The sequence below is a fragment of the Aythya fuligula genome, chromosome 29 (assembly GCF_009819795.1).
Source record: "Aythya fuligula isolate bAytFul2 chromosome 29, bAytFul2.pri, whole genome shotgun sequence".
Classification (NCBI taxonomy): Eukaryota; Metazoa; Chordata; class Aves; order Anseriformes; family Anatidae; genus Aythya; species Aythya fuligula.
Window position 1 is genome coordinate 845984 of NC_045587.1, and position 20259 is coordinate 866242.

General features: G+C 43.1%; 1 protein-coding gene across 3 annotated transcripts in view; it reads right to left on the reverse strand.

Moving 5' to 3' along the window:
- The window catches only part of SCN8A (sodium voltage-gated channel alpha subunit 8), a 52442-nt gene that overhangs the window by 6704 nt on the left and 25479 nt on the right, over positions 1-20259 (reverse strand). For 2 of the 3 annotated variants that reach the window (XM_032204760.1, XM_032204761.1), the window contains exons 7-21: positions 19711-19932; positions 19172-19235; positions 18599-18740; positions 17718-17924; positions 17301-17588; positions 16517-16909; positions 15060-15195; positions 12897-13135; positions 12293-12466; positions 11030-11386; positions 9811-10281; positions 9286-9403; positions 8439-8593; positions 7358-7531; positions 2917-3039 (exon numbers count right to left, since the gene is read on the reverse strand). In XM_032204760.1, coding sequence (XP_032060651.1) covers positions 2917-3039; positions 7358-7531; positions 8439-8593; positions 9286-9403; positions 9811-10281; positions 11030-11386; positions 12293-12466; positions 12897-13135; positions 15060-15195; positions 16517-16909; positions 17301-17588; positions 17718-17924; positions 18599-18740; positions 19172-19235; positions 19711-19932 — 3263 coding nt within the window. The remainder of the gene's footprint in view (positions 1-2916; positions 3040-7357; positions 7532-8438; positions 8594-9285; positions 9404-9810; positions 10282-11029; positions 11387-12292; positions 12467-12896; positions 13136-15059; positions 15196-16516; positions 16910-17300; positions 17589-17717; positions 17925-18598; positions 18741-19171; positions 19236-19710; positions 19933-20259) is intronic. The other variant, XM_032204762.1, reaches the window with a different exon arrangement.

A 20259-nucleotide genomic window follows, 5' to 3' on the forward strand; every position in this document is an offset into this window, starting at 1 on the left:
TCAGAGCTTGTGTCTTCCACCATCTCCTAATTTTAGTGCCCACGGTTTGGGAGCACCATGTCCCTAAGCATCCCTGGCCAACACATGACAAAATTTAAGCTACCAGACTTTTAATAGAGTTAGGTCAGCAGGATATTAAATCTTTGATGATGGTCTCCTAATTTAGATTCCTTTAATAGATGAACGGCAGCTAAACTGTTTTTACCCCTGCACCTCAGCTTTGAAAAGACTTCTCGACACGGTGTGATCCAGGAGCCCTCAGACAGCAGCACCTGAGCCACTGCTGGCCCTGCCACTTCTCCTGGCCACGGCCAGGTGTCCCCTCTCCTTGTACAAGATCTGTTTGCTGGATGCAGTCGCCACAAACGTGCTAAGCTCTGCAGCAAGCGCCCATCCTCCATCCTAGTAAGCATGAAGGAAAACTGAAAGAAAACAGTAATCTAGACAATGAGCAGCACTGCAATTAGTAAATGACATCCTGAACTCATCGCTGTGTCCACAGGGAGTTCTGAAGGCAAAGATTTGAGGCAGGCCCTGCAGACAGGCTCTGTACATAACAACGCCTTTGCTTACATTCCTCCTTCACCCAAGTAGGATGCTTCGCTGCTACACACTGACACAACAGCAGCACGCCTTTTTGTTCTAAAATCCTTCAGCTATCGGCATGCTGGTCTATTCCAGCTCGTCACAACAAGCAAAAAAAGTGTTATAGCCTCTTGAAATATGGTCACTTATACAGGATGTTAAATTTATACAGCATTTAAAAAAGATTCGAGCGAAGGAACATGGCTTTTGTGTGCAGACTGTACATTGGCAATTGACAAAAATGCATGCATGTTTCATAGCATTACTGTCAAACTTCCTGAATAATTTAAGAGCAGAGCAAGCTCTTTAAAATGCAGATTACTATGGAGTAGAGAAAAGCAAAGAACTACATTTTCTGTTTCCTTTGCAAAGGCATTTCAAATCTCTATTCTCTGGCTTAGAAGAATTGTTCTGGTTGTACAGGGCAGCAACACTTGTCTTCAAGTCAAAATAAAGGAAAAATAATTGGGTTTAGGTAACTAACAGGGTCACTGGTTAGCAGTCATAATTCTGGATCAATTTTGCTGTCGTGAAAATCCCCCGCTTTAAGCATAAGAATTTCCTGACTGTGTATTATAAATCACAGCTGCTCTCCAGCATGGCTTTCAAATAGCTTTTCAAACCTACACGCTTAGTGCTGGGTCTTTTCTTTTAGGATCACACTAGCCTTTTTCCTGACACTCACACAAACTACTGTGTAGCAATACACTAGCAAAAACGACCACGTGCTTTAGTGGCACCGAAATTAATTAGAGCTGCACTGATAATCTGCTAGGGGCAAAACAATTCCACCTCGAGAAAATTGGTCCGGGTGCACACTCAGCCTGCTGCCCCAGCATTATTGGTCTGGGGAAGATTTGTATCAAGGAAAAGGGACTCAGGTGCCCAACAGGGCTACAAAGCTGGGGTTGAGGAGGGGACAAGGAGCAGCACACAGCCAGCAAGAGCTCTAGCTTCGTGCCGATGGAAGAATTGTCGTCCTTTGGTACCCTATTACATAATAAAGTTTAGCATTAAGCTAACAGAGCCTGACACAAAATAAAGAATCACGTATCAGGGAAGCAACAATCCTCTTTGGACTTATTATTATATCGTTTGCTTCTATCACTTCCTACAGAATCTGAGAATTCCTGATTAGTTTGTGGCCTATTTCATGCTGCACTTTGCACTCAATTACATTACAGCAAATCCAAAGGAAATCAGAATGATCCAGGGGGAATCACTCCAGTCAAACCCTGCAGTAAAACTGCAAATGCAATTTCTTTTTTATATGTAATATAATCTTATCTCTTGTAATATCTCTAGTTGTGAGCTAACTGGGATTTAGCAAAGACCTAAATTATTGTTCTAAGAACAAGTGGAAAACCAATTCATATGACATACCCTTTACTTACAGTATAACATACAATTATTTTTTTTATTTTTTTTGCATATTCTTAGGAGACTATTTCAATCCCAAATGGAAAAAAAAAAAAAGCACCCAAATACTGAATATTAGTGGCAAAGTAACAAGACACTGAAATAATTTCAAATCCCCAAGACAGTGGTGCTGTCTAAGAATTTGAGGAAAGCTTGTTAAGTTCAATGCTTTGCTTGTGCTTCGTTGCTAGTGTCACAGTGACAGGACAGGGGACCGTAAAAGCATGGTAAAGGGGAGGGAGTGGAAAGGAAAAGCTTCACTACCAGACAAGGCTTCCAGTCACCACCAGACTGGACCGAGAACAACAAGGTGCAACAAGAGGAATTAAACCAAAGCCTTTTTTTTTTTTTTCTTTTTTTCCTCAAACAGCTGAGCTCTCCACCGGTCCCTTCCTGAAGGCCTGGGTTATCCAAGAAAGGAAGCAGCCTTTTACCCCCGTGCAGGCAGATTGGATTTTTTTTAAACCCCCTCAGAGATTCTTTCGATCGAATTCCAGCAGCGGCCAGCACCGAGAGGGGGGTGGAGACCCTGAGGTGGTTCAAATTCTGCTTTTTTGCACCTGGTGATTCTCCCTAGATAGAAGAGTTACAGCTGAGAAGCCCCCTCGGATGCTAGAGGTCAAAGCCAGGCTAAATGAGAACAGCCAAGTGTTAACATATTCTACAAATGGCATGTGGCTTGGGCCGGTAATTAATGTAATGAGGCAGCTGGATGCATCTCCCCTTTCTTAAGAGGGGAGTGTGCAGCAGTGGGCAGGGTGAGGGGACATCGACAGTAAAGGTGATCGAGTCAGCAGCTGCATCATGGTTCTGTTGGGAATTTGTCTTTCCACCAGTTTGATCAGTTCTAGCATGCTTAAAAAAAACCGCTCCACGGGCATGCAGAAGGATCAGCTGCTAATGGCATCTTACCCTCATCCCCTCAAATCGGGACAACGCTCTTAAAGGCCTCAAAGCTCTTAGTGTCCTAAGGGACTTTATGGCACCTAGTTCCGAGTAGCCCAGGGCATTAGCTACAAGGCTGACTAAAGAGACCTACACAGAAAATAGAAAAAAAGAAAAAGAAAGAAAGAAAGAAAGGAAAAAAAAAAAAAAAGAAAAAGAAGAAAAAAAAAAAAGAAAAAAAAAAAAAAGTTTCCAGAATGTTAGAACAAATCCCCTAGCACTGATTGCCCAGCCCCGGCTGCCAGCCTGGGCGGCCCCCATAGATAAATACCGAAGACATGACACCAGCTGCCTACTTCACTTGACTGAAACGACCTGGAAGGAAATAATGCGGTTGAGAAAGGCATAAGAAAAGAACATAGGGGAAAGATAAGTGAAAGAGAGGCAGAGACACACAGACGGAGAAGGGGGCTGTCGGAAGGAAGAGCCCAAACGGATGACAAAAACCTTACCCTCGCCCTTTACTGTCTGCAGGATCCCAGCGGCTCCCATTAAATTAAGCCAGACAAATTTTAAAGGTACCTATGAGAAAGAATACAGATAAATACACACACTGCACCACCTGCGCTCAACTCGTACAGCAAGCCACCTTGCTCGTGCTGAGCGGCAGCGTTTCCTCCACGGCAATGGCCTTCGGGGACAGGACGCGTGCCTGAGAGTCTGCTTCGGTCAGAACACCTCTGGAAAGCACCAACACTGAGCCCAGAGTGTGGGGTCAGCCTCTGGGGCAGCTGAGCCCAGCTCGTCTTGCCTTAAAACCCAAGAGCAGGGTGTGGGTTTTCTGCTTGTACCAGAGCAGCCGCCTGCTTGAAGCTGCAGGGACATTTGTGAGCATCTTTGAGGGATGGTTAGGTGAGATAAGCACATCTTACCGATAGGCAAACTACAGCAATTAGTGGTTGCTCAGGCTCAAACACCAAAATTATGACAAAGCTGGGGCCAGGTTTCTTTATACCAGTTTTCAAGGCCGTAACCACAAAGACAACCTGTTTTCTTTAGCAGCCTGGAGTCAGTTTTAGGCTTGACGCTTGCAAATTACCAAATATCCTTAGCCCACTGGGACCGTGGGCAGCCCAGAGCCCTGCAGGATTAACCAAAAGCTTGAAAGCACAGGGCCATCTACTTTTTGAACTGGCACGTGCATTTAGGGCAGTAGTCCAATTGCCACGCGAGCCAATGGAAAATTCTTTGGATTAGATGACACAAGACTTGGCCATATGTAAATAGTATCTACAGACACCATTTCACCAGCATCCCACCATCTTCCATTTTTGGATAGAATCACGTTACAGACACAGATAAGAACAGATATGTCAACCTTGTTTTAAAGGAAAAAAAAAAAAAAGACATCGATATACAGTAACAAATAATGGAAAAACATGAGACCTCCTACAACAGATGTGGGCTTTTTGTTTTGTTTAAATCTTAATTCCCAGAATAGGATACTTCCTATTTATTTTTCCTTAAAAAAAAATAAAATACTAACATGAAATTAATTACAGGGATGATCTTTATAAAAGCACATATATTCCGGGAAAATTTCAGGACCAGATTTCAAATGGATAAATATGCAGAGGAATTTCTGTTCTCTGTTCTGGACTTCCTTCCTCAGTTGTGACGATATCCTTTTCCCGTGATATAAAAGGGACAAAACCAGGGACTCAGATGTAAAGCTACATTTGCACAGTCTGGTCTAAAGAACCATCTTTGGGTATTATGGGTAGCAAAAGACTCTTACCCTCTGTGGGCCAAGCACATATTTCCTCATCCACCATCAGAACATGCTCTCTACCCATCACAGCTTTCCAAGAATGGCTAACGCTGCCCAGGCAGCAGCATAGGAACATGTTTTCAGTCTCTTTGGGAGAGGGGTGTTTGGAAGAATTAAAAAACTTGCTTGTGGTTGCAGGACACAGATATCACCTTATTTAACTGCTTGTGCATGTGCTTAATGCTTTTTTTCTGTCTTCAGATTTGCACCAAAATAAGTGCACAAAATGAAAGCCACAATATATGGCAACATGGCTCTTTGTTTTTTTCCATGCGGTTTCCTTTTTTTTTGGATTTTGAAGTTACACTGATGGAAAAAAAAAAAAAAAACACGCCAGGGGCATAGTAAAAAAAAAAAAAACACAAAGGTTTACAACAAAGCCCTTGTGAAACAAACTGAGCCTGCCAGGGAAGAGACAAAGGGCACTGCAACACTGGTACGCTCCTGGTGCCCTAAAGTTTACCTATTTCAAAGATGAGATTTGAAAGAATGGACTCTGTTTGAAACACTGGGGTTGCACAGAACTTTGAGGACATGCAAATTAGGCTGGAAACAAGCAGAACAGAAAGTCTTACAAGGAATCACCTGCAGGACAGACTAACGGTGAGACCTCGGTCTCAGGCAGGGCTGCACAAGCAGCAGCAGCAATTGGCAGAAGCTCAAACCTGGCCCACGAAGCAAAAGTTTCGGTCAGCTTTGAGGAGGACAGTTACGTACAGGCATAACATCTATAGGATTTTGGTGGAATCCTGAAACCTATCAGGATTCAGATCCCAAATTTTGAAACACTCGTGGCATTTGGAGGTGCAGGCTACGAGTTCCATATACACAGCGTGCATATGGAACTGCAGCATTTTATTCCCTAAATATAATACAAGGCACAGGCTTCACTGAATCCTCACTTTTAGAGCTTCTTCCCTTTAGGATAATGCCTCGTTCCTGAGTCTGAACCTAACAAAACAGCAGGAAAATGTCTAAAGGCTGTTTCAGCTTTCATTGGGTCTTTTCAGTATTATTCTCTCGGGACACTCCAACAGAAGACACAGCAGGCACCGATGTCAGACAAAAGGAATCCCAGATTGACTGAAAAGCAGAAGCCTTCATTATTACCCAGAAAAAGACTTTGTCTTCATAAATACACCCAGCAAGCTTTGGGAATCAGAGGAGGAGAGTTATTTGACAATGCTATCAAACCTGAAAAATAACATTCAAGAGCGTTGTTATGATGCAAAGGCTTATTCTCCGTTAGTTACGGCTGCCATCATGTGACTTCACTCAACCCCCATCTACATCACATTAGAAAACTTGAAAAAAAAATGTTCAACAGTTACAGGATACTATGCAGAGATGAGACTTTGTTGAGCAATATTCAGCCTCGGTTCATTATTTTAGCATCAACTTATTCTACAGCTTTTGCATCTCTGGTTCTCATTTCAGATTTTTCTGCAGACAAAATTGTGCAACTTTCCCATCTATGATACCAAGAGAGCAATTTCTCCTACAGTACTGTAAATTCAGGTTCCTCACATTTATCACTGGTGCTGCGCTTGTTCATTGCCTGTCTTTCTATTACCTGAGCTGGTACTTTAGAAGACAAGGAAACTTTTGTTGCTTAGCTGCTGGTCTTCTTTTTAATACAGTACCCCAAAGAATTTCATTTTCTGAAACACTGTCCTCAAAGAGATAGAGGAATAGGTGGTAGCTAGCATTAGTTTTCATGTCAGCATTTGTACTTCATCTTAAGGCAGTGAAAGAGATATTTTCAGAAAAGAAGAGTTACTTCTTCAAGATGTATGTTAGCAGGAAAGGTGTTAAGGGGATCAGAGAGGACTTTTTAAAGAAATATATACATATATATATATATAAAGTCAGTTTTCCACAGGAAATGTAGACATCTTGAGTCACTTCTGCCCCTGAATTCCAAGGATAGTTCCTCCACCTACTCAGAAATATTTCCAGAGTGATAATGTCGCTGAACAGCAACTTGGCATAAGTGAATCATATTCAAAATGTTCCTTTTCTCCCAACAAGAGGCTTGGAAATTTTTTAGTTTTTTTTTTTCTTTATAATTTATCTTGGGGCACTCACTAGGATGCTGCTTCACAACTGGATATGACGACCTGTTTTAATCCAAGCACTTGGGATCCTAAAATTCCCCCCACCTTCTCCAAATCCTTAGGACTTCAGTTCCTATTTGCAAGACTTTGCCTCGGCATCCTCCCTTTCTTAACAATGCAAGCAAAGGACTAGAGAAAGGAGGTGTCACCTAGGAATACCATGTCTGCACCATTTCTTCCACTGCTAGCACCTGTCAGGAGCTCAACATGCCAGCAGGCCTCTTAAAAACAGTTTCACAAGAGCAAAAAAGCCAAGGGCTGGAAAACCCAGGTGTATTTCTGCAGGCTCACTAGAACCTGCAGAGCAGAAATCCACAGTTGCATAGGAAATGCCAGCAAAACTCAAAGGGCTCAAAGGTTTTATCCTCCATTGTGCTTTGGAAACCTACAGATATCTGGGTATGAATGCTCATCAAATACATGATTCAGTTAGGACATTTCTCAGGAGAAAACATTACCCCAGCATTCTCCTAGCTAACATTTTTTTTCCAAATAGAAATAATGGGGAGAGGATACATACAGCCACAATGAGGAAATCCAGCCAGCACCAGGCATTAGTGAAGAACTTGACGAATCCATAGGCGCACCATTTCAGCAACATCTCCAGGATGAAAATGTAAGTGAAGACCTTGTCTGCATACTCCAGGATGGTCCGGATGGTTTTCCTCTGTTCTATGTAAATATCCTCAAAAGCCTGGGAAATAACCAGGTACCCCTGTCATTACATCAGAGTTGTTCCACAGTTCAACGTGGTAAGCCAGAAGGTTATTCAAACAATACTGAGAGGAGCAGGGGAATTACATTTCTTACACAGTGCAATTTATCTGTTATAGTAGTTGCACCACCAAAAAAAAAAAAAAAAAAAAAAAAAAGGAAAGAAAAAAAGGAAAAAAAATCCTCTCCTAAATAAATAACCCTACAAAGCTAGGTTTACACAAGAACATATCTGCCTTTTAGGGATCTGAGTAAAATCCTTTATCTCTAAGTGCTCAGCACCCAGTATGACTCCAGTAACATACAGACAGGTTTTTATCTGCTACTTGGCACTCAGTAGATCCAAACTGGCTAAGTTCCTTGGAAATCACACTGTTAGTAATTATGAAAAATATGCACGTAAAAAATGCCCGGCTATTGCTGTGGGATACTAGTTGTTGTGGACTTCTGTCCACTTGTGGGTAATGCATGCTGTGGTTGTTTGCTGTATAACCCACTGTGTGAAAATGGACAAACACACAGTGATTATTTGCATCTGTGTAACATCAGGAACTCAAGAAGCTCTGCAAAGACAAGAAAGTGAAGAAAGGGAAGCGTAATTATCCCTGTTTGGTAGAGTGGACATGAGAGACAGATAAAAGTTGATTGTCCAAAATCATCACATTTCTAGTCAAACTACCATTAGAAATTTTCAGGATTTTTGTCTACATTCTTAAATTAAACAATACAAACTCATCAAGAAGGGCTTCTGTACAGTACACAACAGAGCTGTGTTGTTTTCCAAGTAAGAATCATCACAGCTTTTTTTTTCACCGAATTTCCTATACAGTTTTCCCAAGTACATGTTTAACACCATTGGGCTACAAGTATTTCTGTATTTTACTTACCAGAGCACCACTGCTCAGTAGGATCATAAAGATGATGAAAGTCTCAAACCAGTTATGTTCCACAATCAGAAAACACGTCTTCCTCAAGGTCCACCAAGACTTTCCCAGCCCTTCCTCAATATTGACCTGACAACATTTACAGCGCTGCATGCAACCTGGAATGGGCAAAGAAATATGAGCCCCAGGTTTTGTCAGGTAACAGATGAGAAAATGGAAGAATGAAAAATTGTCAGTGCCAAGAAGAGATTTAGATGCCAATAATATTAAGCGGGTTGAGTTTCAGTTTAAATGCTGTATATTACTGAGGTTTTACGATTACTTTCACCACTTCTGTATCTGGGCACCTGAATTAACATGGATTTGGGAACAGATTAAGCTAGTTATATTTGGTGAGGTATCCATGCACTTGACAGGACAGGAATGGAGAACTTGCTGATAAAATAACCTTGAACCATTTAAAATATGCTTGCCATGGGAATACTTGTAATGGATCAGTTGCTGAAAGACATTGAGGCCAGTGACAGAAGGGGGGGAAGGGAAGAAAAAAAAAAAAAAAAAGAAACAGATTTCTCTACTTCTAAGTACTTAAGGCATTAACTGTACAAAAAAATCAACCTTCCCTACTGGTAGGTCATCTAGATCCTTGCAATGGCAACTACATTTTCAAGGCCTTCACCTTGCAAATTCTTCTAGATCAGTTTACCTGTGATGCAGGGTCCAAGAAGACTCTCAAAACAGGCTGAAAATACCCAGCCCCAGTCGAGATTCACACCTAACCTTAAGGTAAGCTTCCAGTAGACACAGGGCCCAGTAACAGCTCACAGGCTTCTCTCTACACTCAACTTACCTTCTGTGAAACACGCATCTGGGTCCAGGTACTCCTCTGGGGCCTCCACAGGGACTTCTTCCACCTCAGGTTTTATATCAATGGTGCTACCTTCAGAGGAGCTGGTATCATCCAGTTTCTTGAAAACAAAATAAAGACCATTCCAACCTCTAGTTATTTCCCACCAAATATCAAACCTCTTGATGACTCAGCAATTCATTCATCATATTTACTATAAAGAAGGTTGTTTCCTCACTTCACCTCATAAAGATCCTTAGCCAGCTCGCATCTCATGTTAACAGGACAGACAGACAGCTTACTCATTTGGTCCCTTTAATCTTATATCTAAATTTACTAGGTAAATGTAGAAGTATGTGTGGCTCTCCATAAAGCAGCTAGCACAAGTAGCTTCTGCCTTGGATGCAAAGACAATATCATAACATAAACAGAAGTTTTATGCTGGAATTATCCAGTTCTCCCTCCCGAGACGCTGCCAGGTGTTCACAGGTGGAATGACTAGAACGCATTATTAACATTACATCCTACCTCTTTGCTGCCATCTGGATCTGTATCACTGCTGAAATCTTCTGTGTTGAGATTTTCAAAATCTGATTCTCCTACAGCAATAGGTACCCGGACAGTGAGATTGGGGTTATTGATGAAGGACATGTGATCTTCATCTATTATGTACTTCTCCACGCTGCTCCCAATTCCACTTGTCGTGCCATTGCCATTCTTCTGATAATCAATGTCTCTGTTGATATCAGCCCCTGTGTGGTTAGCAATGCAGTTCACCTTCTTGTCATACAATTCATCCAAGGGTTTGACCTCATCTCCCCCTCTCTGCTTGAAATGAGTGTGCATGAATTCACGCACTTTCGCCTTGGTCCAGGCAATGCCCTTCTTGATGCGAATGACAGAAATCTGCAGGTTGTTCATCTCCCCATCATCATCTGTGGCTGCCAGGTTGTCTGCGCTGAAGGAGCTCAGTAGCAAGGCCAAGAATAGGTTCAGCACCTGAAGGAGAAGAGGTCACGCTTGGCAGAGCTCTGACTGTGCTGACACACAAGGGTAACATTTCCAAAGCTGAGCCCGACTATCTGGCCACCTGCATCCTGCTAATGTCAACAGGGGCTGCAGAGCTAAGCCTCCAAACACCACCCTGAGAAACTGCTCTGGTGTCCAACAGACCCACTGAGGTATCTAGGACTTGAGGAACACAACGCTGCTTGTAAGATATGCAACTGTTCACACCACCTCATAAAATACAAGGAAACATCATGATCTAGTCTAACCTCCCACACAACAAGCCGTGCAGTTTCACCAGTCGATTCTTGCACGCAACTATACCGCATGATTGAACCAGTGGGCAGATTTTAGAAGAATCTTCCAACCGTATTTTGACACTTCAGGCCTTCCCCTGCATACCAAATTACTTCCTCTCCTGGAATCTGAAAAGCCAGGTTTTACTTTGAAGCATCTTTTACCTCCCATAGGCACCTTGTGGATCTGTCACCTCTGACTGAGGGTTTTGTACCTCCAGCTTCTATTGTAAAGTGTTTGGATGCTTTTTGTGGGCAACAAGCTAAGGCCAAGCGAAACACAGCCTTAATATTGTACTACCAAAGTCAACGGGACTGTTCATATGTCGAAGGCCATGAACGACCCCAACAGAGCTGGAAGAGATACCCTAGTCCTGTGGTCTCTCCATGTTTTACCCCACCCAGAGGAAAACAATAAAAACCATCAGTAACCATTTACTGACCACTAAATTTCCGATGACCATGACCATCATGAAGACAATCAAGCACATGGCCTGTCCTGCCACCTCCATACAATCCCACATGGTCTCAATCCATTCCCCACACAACACACGGAAGACAATAAGGAAGGAGTGGAAGAAATCGTGCATGTGCCAGCGGGGTAGCTCACACTCCGGATTGATCTTGCAGACACACTCCTTGTAGCTTTTGCCGAAGAGCTGCATGCCCACCACCGCAAAGATGAACACGATGATGGCTAGCACCAAGGTCAGGTTCCCCAAAGCACCCACCGAGTTACCGATGATTTTTATCAGCATATTCAGAGTGGGCCAAGACTTGGCCAGTTTGAAGACTCTCAGCTACAAAAGCAAACAAAGAGACAAATGACACTTCATTTAGTTTCACCTTTTAAAAAAAAAAGAGGAAAAAAAGAGGGAAATCAGGCAGGACTTTCTAAACTGGAGTCATCACATATTTTATTCTGCTACTGAGGTCACTGGCAGTAGGGAATGCTTAACTTCTCTTTCAACTCAGCCTTCTTTATTTGTACTTAGTTGTTCTCCTACCCACCTATCTCCCTTTACAAAGGAAAAGTATGGAGCTTCTCAGTTTCAAACTTTGCAATGTTAAGGAAGACTTATTTGAAGGGTATGTGTCACTTTTTTTTTCCTGAATGTTTCTCGTCTTTCTCTGGAAAAAAAAGCACTTGTTTTCCTGGCATATCGAGAACACAAAATCAAAGCTTAATATCCAGAGAATCTAATTTGGAGATGGACTTGCTGGATACAAATTGGAGCTTCTGAGTACTGAGCTCTTCGGAAAACCTGACCTCAGCTGTGGGATCTCTGTGCCCAAAAACCCAACCTTGAGGTTTTCAGAATTTAATTTTCAAAAGCTTAACTGCTGCCAGGACAAGATAAAGCACATGAAGGCTGTAGGTATTCAGCACTTTTATTACACCGTAACCTACAACCTAGCAAATCTGACTTGGTAAATTACCTCAAGCAACCACAGGAAATAAAAGGTGTGTTCTGACGAAGTCCTTCAACACCACCTACCAAGTGAACCTTCTCTGCATATACACACTGAGCTGTTGCTCAGATCTCATAAAATATAAACAGCAGTTATGAAGTAAGAAGAGACCACAAAAATGATACCACTCCATCCCTGTCCTCCCAAAGAACAGAGGAAAAGGGATGGAGGGGGTGCCTTTACTTTAGTAGCTGCAAGATCGGAACATTCGAAAAGGACTGGAATATGAATACCAATCGGAAAGATCGCAGCACGGAAAGTCCTTCCACGTTTGCTAGACCCAGTTCCATTAAACTGAGGGAGACAATAAATCCATCAAAGATGTTCCAGCCTTCTTGGAAATAATAGTAGGGATCCATGGCGATAAGCTTCAGGAACATTTCTGCTGTGAAAATTCCAGTGAAAACCTGGAGTGTTGCAGAGAGAGACAAAAGAACAAGCAAAGAATTGCTTTTGTTCATTTTCTGATCTTCAGTGTAACTATCAAACAATGCAATTCGTCACACCAGTTCAAACACGCAGTCTATACGATGTCATGTGCTTGCCCACAATAGTCTTTTCTCTCCTGAGGCAGCTTCACTGGCACGAATCTCACTGACCTACTCAGGCATACCAGCAATTAACAGGCAGATTTTTAGGTAGCAATAAGTTTTGACCAGAAAGTTGCACCCTTAGCCAGCACCTCTGAGTCACCACAGACTGCAGCGAGCACAAGCTCATGCCTCAGTGTCCCCTAGGAGCCTGTAATAGCAGCTCTTTCAGTCTAATTCTACCTTAACAAGTAGTGTATCCCAGTAGGAGCAGATCTGTAAGGAATATTTACTGACACCATCTTACCAGATTTCCTACGGAGAGCACATGTTCAAACTCGGGGGTCATGGGATGGTGCTCCATTGCCATGAACAGAGTGTTCAGCACAATACAGATGGTGATGGCCAGGTCAACAAAAGGATCCATGACAATTAAGTTCACTATCTCCTTCAGCTTGATCCAGTACGGGTGGCATTCCCAGATCAAGAACGTGTTGGCAAATCTGTACCAGCAAGGGGGACACTTCCTCTGGGACTCTTCCAGCTCTACAGTTACAAAAGAAAACAGCAATGGAGCTCAGTCTTCTTCTCTAACACTGCTGGATTTGACTTTGAGCATGGCTGAAAAACTCTCCAATCTTGCCTATGCTGAACCTCTCTCACGTCTCCCTCCTTGTACAATGATTCACCATTCTTGCAGCAAAGTTACATTTTGCCTTATCTTCACACAACGCTCAAAATGAAGAACTCCAGGACATGTGGCAATGGCTTAATACAGAGAGTTCCTAAGCAAAGAAGCTTAAAACCATGGCAGATCACCAGGACAGACCCAAGAGAGTCAGGGCATGCCTCTGTACCCAGCTCCACTTTGGTACCTACGTTAAGAGCCGCATGCACAGCTGCACGAGGGTACCAGGAAGTACAGTTTTAAATCTGTGCAACAGCGCTGTGCGGATCTGATGACGTAATCCAAGCTAGTTTAAATGAACGGATATATTTAACTCAGGACTGATCAAGGTAAAATGGCTTAAAGCAAAGTTAAAGATTCCAAACTGTCTTCGGTGCTAGTTTTTAAATAACAAAGCTAAATGAATTCTGTGTTGAATGCAGACATGATCTAAAAGAGGAAATGCATGACATAATGCTGCAAAGGATTCTGAACAGGAACAACCTGATTAAGACAAACCACATCCATTTAGAGAAATCAAACGTAACGCTATGTCCATTTTTTAAACCGGCTTATTTCAAGTGCCTAGAAAAAAAAAAAAAAAAGAGGAGCTTTCCCCCACTTGCAATGGTTTTATTCAGGCTATACAGATGTTTGTACTGAAGATGGGTAGGGAAAGGACCCCTGCTCTCTTTCTCATTGGTTCTCTGGTTGCTTAGTATTTAGTTGCCTTGGAATTGCTAAAGTTAAAAAAGAGGACCGTAGCACTGTAGCCTGTAGGCGTTTGCGCAGGAGGGAAGCAGCAGAAGAACCTTGCTCTGTTTCTAAGTATATTTAGTTTTCCTACAATTTTATTGCAGGAGACAGCAGGAATTTGAGATCATCAACCTCATATGGCTGCTGTTCACAGATTCTTACTGGTTCCTGCATAACATATTTGGAAATCTCATCTCTGTGTGATGTCCACTTCTGAATTTCCATCATACACAAGTCCCTTTCTCCTTTGACAGCTGTCACGTTTGAGACCCTAGAGTACCTCAAATCTTTCTTCCCCTGGCCTGTAACAAGGAAGGTCTCTCCAGCCCTTGTGAGATAGCAGAAAACAGAACACCAGTATCAGACATTTTCTTAATCCTTTAATCTCCACACCTCATATTCATTATTGCAAAATTACAACTCTTTTGCTGCCTTTACCTCTATATTTATAATTCAGATGCAAAACCAAGTAAAACAGCCTCATTAATGTTTCTGTATTAATTATGACTTGAAAGAAGCAGGTTTTGGTAAAAACAATGCAAATTAGAAAGCAGGAATAGCTATGTTCTGCATGTCTGAAGGGCGTGTGTGTTCCCTGTCTGGTGCCCAAGGCTCAAAGCAGATCTCTGCTGTGCAGCACCTGCCCTAACGGACCGAGCCCTGCCCTGAGCCTGTACTCCCTACCCTATGCCCCCACCCTGCTCCCAGGAAGGCCAGCCTTATAAACCAGCTCTTGCTCTAATCCCCCCAGCAACTAAGCAGCCATCTCACGAGGTTCAGCTTTACCATTCAGCATCCTCTTGGGAAAACTGAGCAGCCAGGGGTGTCCATACCTGCCCCGTCTGCTGGGGAGCACCTCTGGCCACCCAGAGGGACAGCTCCAGGACAAGAAAACAAGGGCACATGTGGACCCCCACAGCAGACTGAGAAACTATACTGTAACTGCCTGGTGGATGGGTCCTCTGTCTTCCTAAAACACACCACGAGAGGGCAATCAATACATGTATACTGCAAAAGCCCAAAGGCACACCTTCAAACCATACCTACCTTCAACAAGGGTATTTGTCAAGCCGGTCATTACACTGTTGGTTCGATCCTTTCTTCCATAGGAGACATTCACCTGATCCATCGAGACCAAGAGAGACCCACCAGGTTTCTTTTTAATTTCTATTTCAGTGGTACCCTGCAAAAGTCATACATTGATTAATACAAACCCTTAGTCTTCCCAGTATTTTACACGCTGTCAGCCTAGAAATATGCCAAGTATCCCCAAGAGGGAAAAAAAATCTTTGCTCCCTCTAGCCTTTCCATTTTTGTACGTTACATAAATGGTTAAAAGAAAACTGAAGCCCTTGGTTCTGCTCGTACCATTGCTTTGCAACCTGAGACAAATTAAGTATTATACTTTAAAGAATGTTTCTAATGAGCGTTGCTGCAGTACAAGGTAGTTCATGCTCTGTACTACTACTCAACTAAAAGCAGACAGGCAATGACTCCTAACGAGCCCATACTGCACCCTGCTTTATATAAGGCCCCCAAATTAATACCATTTAGCATCTGAGCATTTGATTGCATTGAGAAGAGGACATCGTACTTCTGCCAAGGAATCTGCCAGCCCCTGCAGCCCTCCCACCATGACAGTTAATTGCCTGTTGCACGCTTAAGTCCCTCCACAGATAGTTAGCAAAAAGAACTGCCAAGTAATACTTTCACTTCCATGCATGCATCATGCAGATTACTATTCCTACGATGTTCATGCTGTGTTAAAAAGAGAATTAAATACTGAAGCAAAACATTGTATTAACATGCTAATTGGGGAAGAAAAAAGAAGGGAGCAACTAATGCTTAACATAACTAGTTAGGGTCAATTAGGTTGCAAGAATTGAAACAATTTTAAAAAATAGCTTGGAATGTATAGGCATGGTAAGCAGGCTTTTCTCAGAAACAATTCTTTCAGGAATGTCTTGACATGGTTGCAATCTTATCCAGATTCTCAGAAGCCCCCCCAGTACACTATTTTTAAGCTTTGTTTCTCTCCTGAACTGCTGATCTATTAAAAAGGTTACTCAATACCAACTCGGTCTGCTGATCTAAAAAAGGTCACAATTAAGGAAAATTCACAACTTAATAGCAATGAAACTGTTAGAATTTAACACTTCCCTAAACATAGTTCAGAGTGCAAGACTCTGGTCTGATAAAGATCCTGCCCTGACATACGCCAAGGACCTCTGTTATTATCAGTCCTTCAATTTGGGACTCAATTCCAAGCCCTTTTTTTTTTCCCAGGAAGACAGGGGAAAGGAGGTGGGTCATTAAGTCCGAGAAGGGAAGAAAGGAGAAGTCAAAGCACAGGGATTTAAATCCACTGCAGACTTTGTCGTCTGCGGTCAGACAAACCAACTCTCATTCCATCGGGGTGGCTGGCTCACTTGGAGGGCGGCAAACGGGAAAGCAGAAGAGGACAGACCGCCATGCCTACGCTAGCTACTCATTGACCTCCTTACGCTGTCATCAGGAGCTGCCTTATCTATTTTCACCTCAGGCAGAAGGCGTCCCCCAGGCATGCTGGAAGGTGGGCCGCCAATGAGGGACACCACGCCGTTACAATCCACCGTGCTGTTCCTCTTCACGTTTCGGCGGAGGTTGGGGAAAATCCGCGAGGACCGGCTGCCTTGGCTGTAGCCGCTGTAGCCGCTGTAGCTGCTCCTTCGGTCACGGCCACGGATGGGGATGAAGAGGGAGTCTCTCCTGCCTTCGCTCTCCTCCACTGTGCTGTGCTCGTCATCAGCAAACTCATTTTCAGAACCTGGGTCACGAAATCGCCCTTTGTAGCTGAAGATGCTGCTCTTGCTATTGTGCCGGGAGAGAAAAGGGGAGCCCGGGATGCTGAGGAGAGACTAGGAGGAAGAAAAGAAAGAATGACAAGGGGGTGAATAGTGTGGAAACAAAGTACTTCAGTGCCCTCAAGTGCTGCTAAAGCAGTTTTGCTCCCTCTCCAAATCCAGACAAACCATTGCCACTTGGATGTCAGCTGTACTTCGAAGTTGTTCGCACTTGGCTGGCTGAGCTACGCTGGTAAGGAAGTTTAATCTGGTAAAACACACTCATCCCAGGAACAACTTATACCAGGGTAAGTGCAAGGGCTGTAAACTCAGGCATTAAGCGTCTTCGTGATCCAGTGCAAGTTTAAATGGGTGAGCAGATTCCTCGGAAATGTTAATCAGGATCTAAACAGAATATTATCCCGACTAAATAAATGTAAACATTAAGGAAGGAAATGAAAACTACCTGGTTCATGATGGAAAACTTCCTTCCTATCCTGTTATCAGGTAGCCTGAATGCTTTCCTTCTCATGCCATCCTCTGATTCAGACTTGAACACCTTTTCAGCATCACCCTTCTCCTCTCCTTCCGACAGCTCTTTGTCCTTCCGTTTTTTCCTTCGGTTTCGACGCTCCTTGGCACTCTTGGAACTGACTTTGGAAATCTCCGAGGAGCTCCGAGACATCCTCCCCCCACCATCATCTTCCACAGCATCCTCGGAGACTGTCCCTGCCGAAGTGACCATAGCAGCAGCCTGAAGGTGAAGGCAAGAGAATAGGAAAATAAATCAGAACTTAATTTGAATAATACTCCATTTCTGCTTTAAGAAAGAGCATGCCTTAATGCATGGAAGCACAAGAAAAAAACACAATCAAACACTCACCTGTGCTTCTTCCTGCTGCTTTTTCAATTGTTCTAACATGGCCTTAAATTCTGCCTCTTTCTGCTCTGCCTCCTCCAACGTGGCCTGGTTCTGCTCTTCATAAGCCATAGCCACCACAGCCAAAATTAGGTTTACCAGATAGAATGATCCCACAAAGATCACCAAGACGAAGAAGATCATGTAGGTTTTTCCTGCTGCTCGTAAGGTCTAGAAGTAGAAAAGAATGGTGGAGGGAACACAAAAGGAAAGGGGAAAGTAATTTCTAGAGTGACACCTGATATGCAAGCTGATCTAATGTTTCTTGACCCGAATGCTTCTAAGAAAATAGAGCAGTGCTGGGTATTTAGGATCTCAGCACTTCCACTGCAAAGCACTGAGACACTGCACATTCATTAGCCCTAAACACAAAAGGTGACATCCCTCTTCTTCCCTTAAGGGAACATCCAACGGATGCAAACTGAAAAGGATGCAGAAGTACAGTGTGAAACTCAATGCCTAGCCTTCCCCAAAACAAAACAAACTGTTAAAAAAGCCATTTCAGCAAGGGGCCCAAACCACCCTCAGGTTACAAGGAAACGCTCTGCCCTCCAAAGCGCCTGAACACCTCCTGTGAGCAGAGCTGAGCTTCTGCAGCGCGCAGTCAGCTTCTTCCCGAATTAATTCACAGCTCAGCTGCGTGCATGCTGCAGACCTACAATCCCTTCTGGACTTAGAAGTGCGACACCCGCTTACAGGTAACATCCCTTTCCTTCTCAATCCCCAAGGTCTAATTCTGCAGCTGCACTTCTCTTTCAGATGCTAGGAAGTAAATACAGCTCATCACATTCTCTGCATCCCCAAATTTCCACGTTGTGTAACACCGAAGCAACGCAATTACTTACTAATTGATACAAGTTTTCCCAAAAGTCCTGAGTCATAAGGCGAAACAAAGCCAGAAAAGCCCAGCTGAAAGTGTCAAAGCTTGTGTAACCATAGTTCGGGTTCCGTCCTGCTTTCATGCACGTGTAGCCCTCTGGACATTGACTGTAAAGAAGATGGAAATGATTTCAGGGCATCAATACAGTAAAAGGGATAGGGCAAATTCATCACAGGCACGTTAACTGGGCTAACCAATTACAGACAATAGCACAAGGACAGTTTCCACTTCTGAACCTCCAGCCCCTACTTCTCCATCGATTTTTATGATTAGATTCAGAAGGAAATCATGCCACCAGAAATCATCATTAGATGGATCAGTCTCCTGGGGTGACAAGAAAAACGCCAGCTCACATCGTATCAGAGCAGCAGACAGCAACAATGGATTAATAATTAGATTAAGAAACGTGAAGCCTTTTACATTTGAAATAACACCAGAACCAACAAAGGAAGCAACAGGAAATATTCCAAAGGTTTTGTCATCATTAGCAGACATCAGTGGTAATTAGTCATCACTTTTAACAAAGCTCAACACTCACCCTGCATCTGAGCTGTTACCACAGAGCAAAGGATCAGGGGCACCAGGAATTATGTAAAAATTTGCTGAAGAAGATGAAAAAGAAAAGATTACGTGCACACACACATGGAGTTAGAGGATTTAACATACTATCGCACTACAGAAACCTTAACTAAACTCTTCTAGATCCCTTACTGGTAAATTTACCAGGAAACATAACATTCAGACCAGGGATTCACATGGGCAAAGTGACTTCCTTTTTACCATATTAAAAACCCATTTTCATTTGGAATCAAAGCAGAAAAAAAAAAAAAAAAAGAAAAAAAGAAAGAGCATTTTGGACAAAATCCTTATTTAGCTGAAAGAGCACAGCCCATGCTTTTTAAAAAGATGAACCCAACTAGTAACACCTGAACAAGGTCAGGTTTCTAGAAATGGAAATATATCCAAGCAAGGGGTTTTTATTGTGAAAAGCCGCGCACACCACGCATCAGAAATCCCAATCAGCAGCATTAAATCAAATAAGAAGGTTTTAGGGAGCAGCACTGCAGAAATACCTACACATATTGTTGGTGTATTCCTCCCAGTCAAAGCCCCTAGAGCCGTTATCCAGGAACGTCTCATTCACATTAATTGGCCATATCACACACTTGTTCCTCAAATTGCCCATAAACAGCTGCAACCCGATCAGAGCAAAGACACTGAGACAAAATACTGTCAAGATCATTACATCTGACAGCTTCTTCACAGACTGAATTAGGGCACCCACAATGGTCTTCAAGCCTGCGGAGAAGAAAACAAGACTAGAAATCACTCCTGCAGAACAAAAAAGGCATTGAAAATTCAAATACGTACAGTACCTTACACCTATGTGAGGGTAAAGGATGTTGCTTTTATAGGGCCGGGTTCCTGGAACCCAACACAGGTTCTGGAGTCCCTGGAGGTTTTCCCACAGCACCACGAGAGCAATGGGTGACCCCATCCCAACGCCAGCCGTGGGTTCACCACTCAGGTCAAAAAACCAAAGCCCCAAGCTCATCCCTGAGAACATCCCAGTTTTGCACGAGAGGATGCGAAGCGTACTCGGGAGGCATTGCAACGGAGGCTGGG